Source organism: Syzygium oleosum, unplaced genomic scaffold (assembly GCF_021117445.2).
Source record: "Syzygium oleosum isolate NSW1041296 unplaced genomic scaffold, Sole_v2.1 Sole_v2.03, whole genome shotgun sequence".
In the NCBI taxonomy this organism is placed as follows: domain Eukaryota; kingdom Viridiplantae; phylum Streptophyta; class Magnoliopsida; order Myrtales; family Myrtaceae; genus Syzygium; species Syzygium oleosum.
Window position 1 is genome coordinate 1,782,714 of NW_026607487.1, and position 10,121 is coordinate 1,792,834.

The 10,121-nt window shown below is 39.9% G+C and overlaps 2 protein-coding genes across 4 annotated transcripts in view; one reads left to right on the forward strand and one right to left on the reverse strand.

Moving 5' to 3' along the window:
• LOC115694497 (disease resistance protein RUN1-like) overlaps nt 1-10,121 on the forward strand; it is an 88,182-nt gene that overhangs the window by 41,396 nt on the left and 36,665 nt on the right. The window lies entirely within an intron of this gene.
• LOC115664544 (uncharacterized) overlaps nt 1,924-10,121 on the reverse strand; it is a 100,579-nt gene continuing 92,381 nt past the window's right edge. Inside the window, exons 1-4 of one of the 3 annotated variants that reach the window (XM_056309562.1) lie at nt 3,607-3,843; nt 2,949-3,074; nt 2,765-2,823; nt 1,924-2,669 (exon numbers count right to left, since the gene is read on the reverse strand). In XM_056309562.1, the coding sequence (XP_056165537.1) occupies nt 2,130-2,669; nt 2,765-2,823; nt 2,949-3,057 (708 nt within the window). In that variant the 5' untranslated portion in view covers nt 3,058-3,074; nt 3,607-3,843 and the 3' untranslated portion in view covers nt 1,924-2,129. Of the gene's footprint in view, nt 2,670-2,764; nt 2,824-2,948; nt 3,075-3,606; nt 3,844-10,121 lie in introns of those variants that run through there. The other 2 variants (XM_056309563.1, XM_056309564.1) reach the window with 2 other exon arrangements.

Consider the following 10,121-nt stretch of genomic DNA (forward strand, 5'->3'; position numbering starts at 1 on the left):
GAGAGAGAGAGATTGACTGCATTAAAATCTGAGAGGAAGAGACAGCGATATCTTGCGGTTGAAAAAAGGTTTTTTTATTTTTATTTATTTTTTGTGTTTTTTTCTGAGAGAAACAGAGTGCTGTGTCCCACCGCCACGTGTCAGTCTTGTGGGTTAAGCCTGTTTGAACGGGAGAAAAGTTGCTGTTCCCTTTCCTTTTTGGGCCTAACTCCCTAAAAAATCCCCAACTTTAGGTTAAGTCCCAAATCTGCCTCAAACTTTTTTTTGTCTCAGAAAAAACCTCAAATTTTAGGTCAAGTCCCAAATCTGCCCCGAACCTTTTTTTGTCTCAGAAAAAACCCCAAAGTTTAGGTTCAGTCCCAAATCTGCCCTAAATTTTGTTTTATGTAAAAAAATCACCAAAATTCAATTTATTTTCAAAAATATACCCCGATGATCCAGTTCCAACTTGGCGTGGCATTTCCACGTCGATAATAAATGATTTTATTTGGTTTTATTTTGGAGAATTTCAACAATTTTTATTTGGTTTGATTTATTGTCGAAGTGAAAATGCAACGTCGGTCTATTCCTATCGTCCCATTACTTTGCTGATGTTGATTTGTTATGACGTGGAAGTGTCACGTCAAGTTGGGACGGATCACGGGGGTATATTTTTGAAAATAAATTAAAATTTGCTGATTTTTTTTACATAAAACAAAATTCGGAGTAGATTTGGGACTAAATTTAAAGTTTGGGGTTTTTTCCGAGACAAAAAAAAGGTCAGGGCAGATTTGGGACTGGACCTAAAGTTTGGGGTTTTTTTCGAGACAAAAAAAAGTTTGGGGCAGATTTGGGACTGGACCTAAAGTTTAGGGTTTTTTCTTAGATAAAAAAAATTTCGGGGCAGATTTTGGACTTGACCTAAAGTTTGGGGTTTTTTAGGGAATTCACCCTTCCCTTTTGCTTGCTTGCTGGTGTCTTTCCAAAATCTAACAGGATTAATTTTTCAGTTGTTATTGTTACTTTGGATATTTGGTAGGTTGCCATTTAGGACAAATCGTAGTTCTTTCCGGCTAAAAAATTTGTTGGGATATCGTGCTGAAACTTATAATCTTTCGTAGGAACGAGGCACAAAAATTGATTTTCCGGCTTTAGAAAAAGATTGAGTCCATATAAATTACCCACCTTGTCATAAAAAAAAATAAGAAGATACAGTCCGATTCGATAGCGTCAATCACCAAAGGAAAAAAAAATTGGGGACTAGATTGCATATTTGGCAATGGTTGGGGGACTTGTGATTACTTTCTCCCTTATTTGATAAAAAGAAAAATTTACATTAAACATTTACAAATTGATATTGCACATCAAGCTAAAATTAAATTTAGGGGCTATTGGTGCCATTTTTCTTAAACGATCTTTTCTCTTGCTGGAAAAGAAATAGGAAAGATAGTATGTTTGACTTTAATGCGCATCTCAAAAAGAAAAAAAAAAGAATTATGGAATTCAAGACTTCAAGAATAATTCACGTGTTTACTTTTTCATATTCTTACCTATTTTACCCATTACACGATGCTACATAGTCTTTGGTTTAGGATCAGACAACGCCCACATGTTGAACAGAAACGAAGGCAATTTGGGTCTGGGTAGTCAAATGTGTGAACGTGACAACGTGAGACTCAACAATTAACCGAACTTAACATAGGATGGTTAGGTACCTTATTTGCTAAGGTTAATGTCCTCTTTTTTTCTTTTCTTTTTTCTAATTGTTGCGTGCATATTGCAAATGACATCATTGCAGTCCCGATTCTGAAATGCAGTCATCGTACGAACTTTCCTAGGTGACCAGTAATCCCAATGCCTTGATCGATTCATGCATAGTATATATTAATCTTTAGGGGGGGCCGATTTTGAACATTCCTAGAAATTTTCATACACACAACATCAATATATAGTCGACAATATGACTATATGAGTGCGACCCCTATAAGAATTCACGATAAAGAATGCTTACACAGATATGATACAAGCCTAGGAAAATGTACAAATGAGGAATACCCCATGACACCGCCAGAACTACTAGCTTTCTTCTGCCTTGATTCCTCATAGGAAGATTCTAATTTCATTTTTAGATCCTGTATTCTCAAAGGAACTCATGCTGAAACAGTCGATGATGCTTTGCCTCTGACAACCCAGCGACTAGCTTCAACAATCTTCGTGGCTGCCTCCATAACATAGGCAACATTCTCAGCCGGAACGAATCTGGGACCTTTAATTGGAGATAACAGCCTATGATGGGTAATGGAAATAGGTTTAGCTGATTTCGGAGGTAGTATTTCGGTCTGAAATCTCTCTATCGGTCGGTTCTGCGCCTTTAAGGGCTTTACTTCTGTAGGGTGTGAGGAGAAACTACCCAGTCTACTAGAATTGCTGAGGTAATCAATCGGATCACATCTACTTCGCAAATCATGGGTGCTATCACTGTAAGGAGAAGCTTCGACTTGATGAAATTCAGAACACGAGGTGGAGGATTCGGGACCATTTGACTTTGGCAATGAATCCAAACCCATCAGTCGAGCCACTACTCCAGGGGCTCTGTTTTCACATCCTTTGTTGGTGGTCTCTGAAACAGCACAGTTCCACTCACAACTTCCGCTTTTACTTGAACTAACTCCATTTTCATAAGTAACATTCTACGTTAAGGCAAGAAACAATGCAAGTCAAATAGATGGAACTCGTACACGACTAAAAAAGATTTTGACAAAAGTAGGGTCAAAAGAACTCCCACCATCTGAAACCTTGACTTCGCCAAGATCTCTGCATCATCCGTTCCATGCTTAACTCCATCTATAATCAGAAACAAAGCACGTTAATAGCACTATACGAGTCATCTCCGCCAGAAAACTTTCACATGCTAGCAATGCCCGGGCGTTCGATTAATAAAATTTATAAAAAGACGATGCAAGTCGTACCAGGTCCAGGTATATCAGGACTGTTTGAGAACAGCTTCTTCCTGGACTTGCTGTTCCAGTCAAAAAACTGTAGGAAGCCTCCCTTTGACCGTCTTTTCTCCACCTCCATCTCTCAATTACAGGTATCTACAAAGAAAAGAAAGAAAAATTACATACATAAAGAGGAGATAGGAAGACCCAGAACAACCACATCCAGAGTAACTTGGGTAACTTCGACAAAAGCTCACATTGCGAAGCAGACGATGAAAACGCTAGACCAGGCGTATTCTACTATTTGCCAGACGAAATTCCGAGAGCAACACATGAATAATGGAGACCCAGTGTGCGTTATCCTAATTTCAATAACCCTCCATTCCTATTTGCAAGCATTTCAGGATTCACTGCTCGGATAATTCTAATCTCACATTTGCCAAGAATCGACCCAACAACCAAAGCATCATACTCGACTCACTGAAACACGATTCATTCACAAAGCATCTCTCAAACTCCGAAAGCAAGCCCCATTGCTTGTAAAAACACGACCTCACTACCTCGCCTGCTAAGTCCAAACTCTAAACTGAAGTGGAGATTCACACATCAACAGAACAGTAGCGCGCGCACAAGCGAAAAACAAAAATCAACGAATTTTCCACGCGAACTACCCAAGATTCGCACTCACCTCCCGCCAAATGCGGCGAGGATGACGACGAGCGACGCACCGAGTTGCGCATCAGGTTAGCGATGCTAGATCTGAGCCGGCATTGCCAGCGAAATGCGCGGGGAGAAAGAAAACGCCGGGAGTTGCCGCCATCCCAGGCCACGGGAATTGCTCCTGCGAACTTGACGCCGATGACAGAGAGAGAGAGAGAGAGAGAGAGAGAGAGAGAGAGAGAGAGAGAGAGAGAGAGAGAGAGAGAGAGAGAGATCTGGCGAGATGAAGAAGAAGAAGAAAGGAGAGAGAGAATGCGAGGAGTTCGAGTGTTTAAAAATGGTGAATTAGTGTCCAAAGTAGACATGGCCACGGGCCGGTATCGGCTCGGTCAAACTCGGGCCCGGCCCGTTGATCGGGCCCGCGGTTCGGAACTGGAACCGGCCTGTGGCCTATGGGCCCGGTTCTGATTCCAAATTATTTTAAAATATATATATAATAATTAAATTTTTAAAAAAATTCATTATTTAATTTTTTTTATAAAACAATTTGAACTCTAATTACCATGTATTGCAAGTGTATTAATCTCTAATTACAATGCTTGGCTTGGGTGTATTGATCTCTAATTACAATGTTTGGCTTGGGTGTATTGAACTGTAATTACAAGGCTTGGCTTGGATTTTATACACAATGATTCTAATGCCTCTTCATTCTCATTCGATGTGGAATTCTCGGCTTGCCTTAAACACCTTTAATGTGAGACTCTTGGCTTGTCTTCATGCAAATGCCAAGAGTCCCACATCGAATGGGAATGAAGAGACCATCAAAGGGGTTGTGTGTAAAACCCAAGCCAAACCATGAGCATGTAAAGTTGTATGCCTTTTGTGCCTACGATCCTTTACTAGTTAAGAGCAAAGGGTTCCATTGGACCGCCTAGAACCGGACCAGACCAATGGTTCGGTTCCCGGTTCTATGATTTGCCGGTCCGGTTCCTAGTTCTAAAATTAAGGGACCGGTTTTACCGGTTCCGAGCGGAATCGGACCGAACCAAGAACCGATCACCCCTACAATTTACATTTTGATTACAATTTATATTGAATAATTCATTATTTCATAATTTTATAATTCATTATTTTTTTATTTCATAATTTATTTTTTTAAATTTTAAATTACGAACCGGAATCGGCCGGTTCACACATGGTCACGAACCGGAACCGCCGGTTCCGAACCCGAACCGGCCGATTCCAAACCGTGGCCATGTCTAGGCCAAAGGAAGGAAGGAAGGAAGAGAGAGATTTGACTGGTATTTTGTGCATTGAAATCTGAGAGGAAGAGACACAACCATCTTGCCGTTAAAAATTGTTTTTTTTTTATTTTCTTGTCTTTTTTTTTCTGGGGATTTAGAGAGCCGTGTCTGATCGCCACGTGTCAGTCTTGTGGATGAAGCCTTTAAAGGTGAAGCCAGTTTAAATTGGAGAAAAAGTTTTGCTATATCTCCTCTTTTTGTTGTCCTGTTTGGAAAGTGTCAAGGAAAAGTTTCTCCTTTCCAAATCCAATGGAATTCAGACTAAAAAAAAAAATCCAATGGAATTAATTATTCGGTTATTGTTCTTGCTTTTGCATGTTTTGGTAGGTTGCAAATTAGGACAAAGTGTGTTCTTTCCGGCTAAAGAAATTTGTTGGAATAACGTGTTGAATAGTGGTGGCCACGGGCCGGTTTCGGCCCGGAACCGGACCGGTCAAACCCGGGCCCGCGGTTTGGAACCGGAACCGGCTCATGCCCTACGGGCCCGGTTCCGGAAAAAAAAATTATGGAACCGGCGGTTCCGGAAAAAAAATGCTGCACTGCTGATGCAGTCGGCTCTGCGTCTTGCCCCTCTAGTAGCCCTTCGGCGCTTGGCAATGGCCCGTTGTCAACGGGCAAAGTTTAAAAAAAAAAAAAAAAACCCCCCATCCCCCAGGCGCCCGCAGTAGGGCCTGCACGCTACACTGCAGGCCCTGCTGCGGGCAAAATAAAAAAAAAAATCCCCGCAGTAGGGCCTGCACGTCTGCAGGCCCTGCTGCGGGCTTGCGGCCCGTTGCCAGGGTAGCCTAAAGGCTGCCCTGGCAACGGCCAACGCCCAAACGGGCAAAAGACTATTAAAAAAAAAAAAGATAACCGTTGCAAAATTGCAACGGTTATCTTTTCTTTTTTTTTAATCCTAAATTTTCTTCTCATTTTTTTCTTATAAATTCTCTCAAATTCTCTCAATACTCACAATTCTCTCAAATTCTCTCAATAGTCGAAATTCTCTCAAATTCTCTTAAATTCTCTCAATTTTCTCAATACACGCAATTCTTTCTTAATTCTCCCAATTAATTCGCTCAATTCTCTCAATCCACTCGAAAAATGGCAAGTGGAAGTCGAGTGCCAACTGGCAAAGGTAAGAATATCGCGACGGAATCCCATCATTCTTTTGATCCTCGTGAATATGCAGATTTTCAAGATGATGAAATCAACATTTTTCCCGATGTGGAGCGCGTCCCGACGCAAGAAAGTTTTCATCCTCCTGCCGAAATATCTACAACAAAGGAAGTGGAACGGGAATTTACATCTGACATTTGGAATCATTTCACGAAAATGGAAAGGTTTGATATTGGTGAAAAAAGGTATGATATAATTTGTAAATATTGTGGGAAAATATATAAATATACAGGTGGACAAGGATATGGAACATTTAAACGACATCTTAGGAGCAAACATCCAACCGAAATGGGAATCGATATCGGGCAACAACAAATTTCCGGGTACGTCAATCCTAACACTTCCCCTTTATTTCGTTTTAATGAAAAAAACTTATAAGGAAGAATTAGGCAAATTTATTTCCGTTGAGCATTTAGCATTTAATTTTGGAGAAAGATTTGGTTTTAATGAATTTGTACAAAAAGCATGTGCTCCGCAAGCAAAACGTGTTCCTAGAAATTCAATTAAACGAGTAATTAAAGATCTTTACAAAAATGGAAGAAAAGATTTACAAAACTTTTTTATACAATTTAATGGATGCGTGCATATAGGTAGTGATATTTGGAGTGATCATTGGCAAAATCATTCTTACATGGGCATAACATGTCATTGGATAGATGATGAGTGGAGTATTCAAAAAAGAGTTATTGCATATAGAGTTTTCGATGATAAGCATACGGCAAATAATATTTATAGAATAATTAGGCAAATTTTAGAAGAATATTATTTGCTTAACAAAATTTTTTCAATTGGTTTTGATAATGCTGCGGCAAATACCGCTTCAATTGCCGATTTAGAAAATATTTGTAAACCCGCTTTTGGCGGAAAATTTTTTCACATTAGATGTGCTTGTCATGTTTTAAATTTATGTGTACAAGATGGTTTGAAAACTCTTGATATTTTTCTTCAATCAATAAAAACGGCGATTCAATTTTTATGGAAACATCCCCAGAAAATGAAAGAATGGGGTAGATTTTGTAGAGAAAATGGCAAAAGGCCAAAAAGATTTCCAAGAGATGTTCCAACTCGTTGGAATTCTACTTTTCACTTGCTTAATGAATCTTTAGCATATAAAGATTTATTATGTGCATTTATTTCTAATAATATACCTGAGATTAATTTATACCCACAAGAATGGGATATTTGCCAAAAAATTTTAGATGTTTTAAAGGTTTTTAATGATGCAACTTATACTTTGTCCGGTGTTTATTATCCTACTACACATTTATTTTTAGTAGAGTGTACTAATATTGTCGGAATTTTTGATGAATATGAAAATGATGTTGAATTGCAACATACTATAGTTGCAATGAAAATGAAGTGGCTACATTATTATAGGGAAATTCCCATTATTTATTTAGTTGCTTGTGTTTTTGATCCGCGTTGCAAATTGGATGGCTTAAATGATTTTTTGCGTACGTATTATCAATGTTTACATTAGGATGCGATAAATGTTACAACCATAATACGTGAGGTTAAAAATGTAGTAATAGAATTATATAATGAATTTTATGCTAAATATAATTTAGGTGATATTGGATCTTCTCGATCTACGGAGATACAAAATGACAGTACAGGTAAAATTAGTAGAGGGTACCAACTTTTATTACATAGACAAAAAAAACAAAAGGGAGTAATAGGAAATATTTCTGAATTAGAGATTTATCTAACCGTTTCATTTGAGTTTACTGAATCTGAAGGTGGTACAGATTTTTTAATTTTGGATTGGTGGAAGAGGCATGCAAGCCAATATCCAATCCTTTCTCTTATTGCAAAACAGATTTTTTCAACCCCTTGTTCCACAGTTGCGGTCGAACAAGCATTCAGTGCCGGAGGTAATATTTTGGACGAACATCGTTCAAGATTATCTCCAAAATCAGTGGAGATTCAAGCTTGTGTTGCTGATTGGACGAAGGCTCAATACCGGCAACAAGAGATAGATCGGAATAATGAATCTGAATTCTTTAACGACGGAGATACTATCGGTACCGGTACTGGAACAGGTAGTGATGATTGAGGGTAAAAGAACTATTGGAGTTGGCAAATATTTCGGGAACCCTTGTTTCTCATACCGGGTATGCCCACGTGAGCTTAGGGAAACCGAAATATAATCCGACAACATGTGATCTCTGGTCCCCTGCACATGGAATGCTTAGGTTTTGGGGTCATTTTAGGGCATATATATTGTGCTCCTTTTTTTTATAAATCGTTGTAACGAATTATAATGTGCTTAATGATAATTTATTAAGGTCAAGCCCTCTCTTTCTCTCTTGTCTTTTTGTCCCCAAATTTGATTACAATTTACATTTTAGTTACAATTTATATTCCGTCACCGGAACATTAACTTTTTAATTTTTTTATTATTTTCTTTTCTGTTTTTTTTATTTTCCTTTTCCTTTTCTTATTTTCTTTTCTTTTCTTCCTCCGCCGGCCATAGCCGGGCCGGCGGAGGTCGCCGGCCTCGAGGCGAGGCCGCCCTCGCCCGGCGTCGGGCGAGGCCGGCCTCACACGGCGGCGAGGCCGGCCTCGGCCCGGACGCCGGCGAGGCTCGACCTCCTCGCAAGCTGCTCGAGGCACTGGCGAGGCTCGACCTCGCGAGGCGTCGGGCGAGGCTCGACCTCGCACACTGCACCGGCGAGGCCGGCCTCGCCCGGCCCGGGCTAGGCGGCCTCGCCGGCGCCGGCGAGGCCGGCGACCTCCGCCCGGCCCGGCTATGGCCGCGGAGGAAGAAAAGAAAAAAAATATGAACCGGCCCGGAACCGGTTCGAACCGACGCGGCGAGGCGGCGACCTCCGCCGGAACCCGGTTATGGAACCGGCGGAGGAAAAAGAAAAAATATGACCGGAAACCGGAACCGACCGGCCCGAACCTGAACCGAACCGCCAGGGGAGGTTCCGGTTCCGGTTCATGCTTGGCCACGAACCGGAACCGGAACCGGTCGGTTCCGAACCGTGGCCATGACTGTTGAAGCTGATCATTTTTCCTAATAGGACGAGGTACACGAAATGTTATTTCCAATTTTTAATAAAAAGATCGAGTCCATACGGATTACCCACCTCCTCGTCACGAAAAAAATCTAAGAAGATAGAGCTTGATTCGATAGCATTAATCATATTAAAAAAAATTATGAACTTGATTTCGCGTTTCGTAATAATTCAAAGACTTGCCGTTAGACTTTCCTCTTTTTTAGATTAAAAAAAAAAGGTTTACATTGAACATTTAGGAATAAGTGTATTAGAAGCCCTAAAACCTTGTCACGGAAGTATAATTAAGACCTAAAACTTACAAGAATCAAGTCCTAAAAATTGTCAAATTATTGTAATCGGGTCCAACTTGGTTAATAGAAAATGTCGACGTGGCTTTTTTTAATATTATCTCTATCCTACGTAGCGATGATGTGGCTAAACATCAAACATAAGGCTAAAACGATGTTGTTTTGATCTAAATCTAATTTTTAATACAAATTTTATTTAAATCAAATTAAAAAATAAGAGAAATTTAAAAAAATAAGAGAGAGGGGTGAGAAATATTGCTGGGAAGGGCTGACGAGAGTGGGGGATGATTGGCAGGGGTTGCTGAGCCTCGGCCAGTGGCTGGCGACCCTCGCCGATCGTAGGCATGGGCCTGCATTTAGTCAAGGGCTGCCACAAGAGATAAAATAATACAAAAAGCCACAACATTTTTCATCAGATAAGTTGAACGGAGTTAATGAAACGACTTGATTGTACAAATTTAACAAGTTTTATGATCGGATCGCACTTTTTACAAGTTTTAGGATCGATTACACTTTCATGACAAGTGCACTCATTCCAAACATTTAAAAATAGTTTAAGAACATAGGTCCGACATAACATTGTATAAATGTGCTAAAATTTAGAGATTATTGGTGTCATTTTCTTAAATGTATCTTTTCTCTTGCTGGGAAAGAAACGGAAAAGACAATATGTTTGACTCTAGTGCACATCTCCCAAGAAGAGAATTATGTAATTCAAGACGTCAAGCATAATTCACGCGTTTCCTTTTTCATCTTCTTACCTATTCC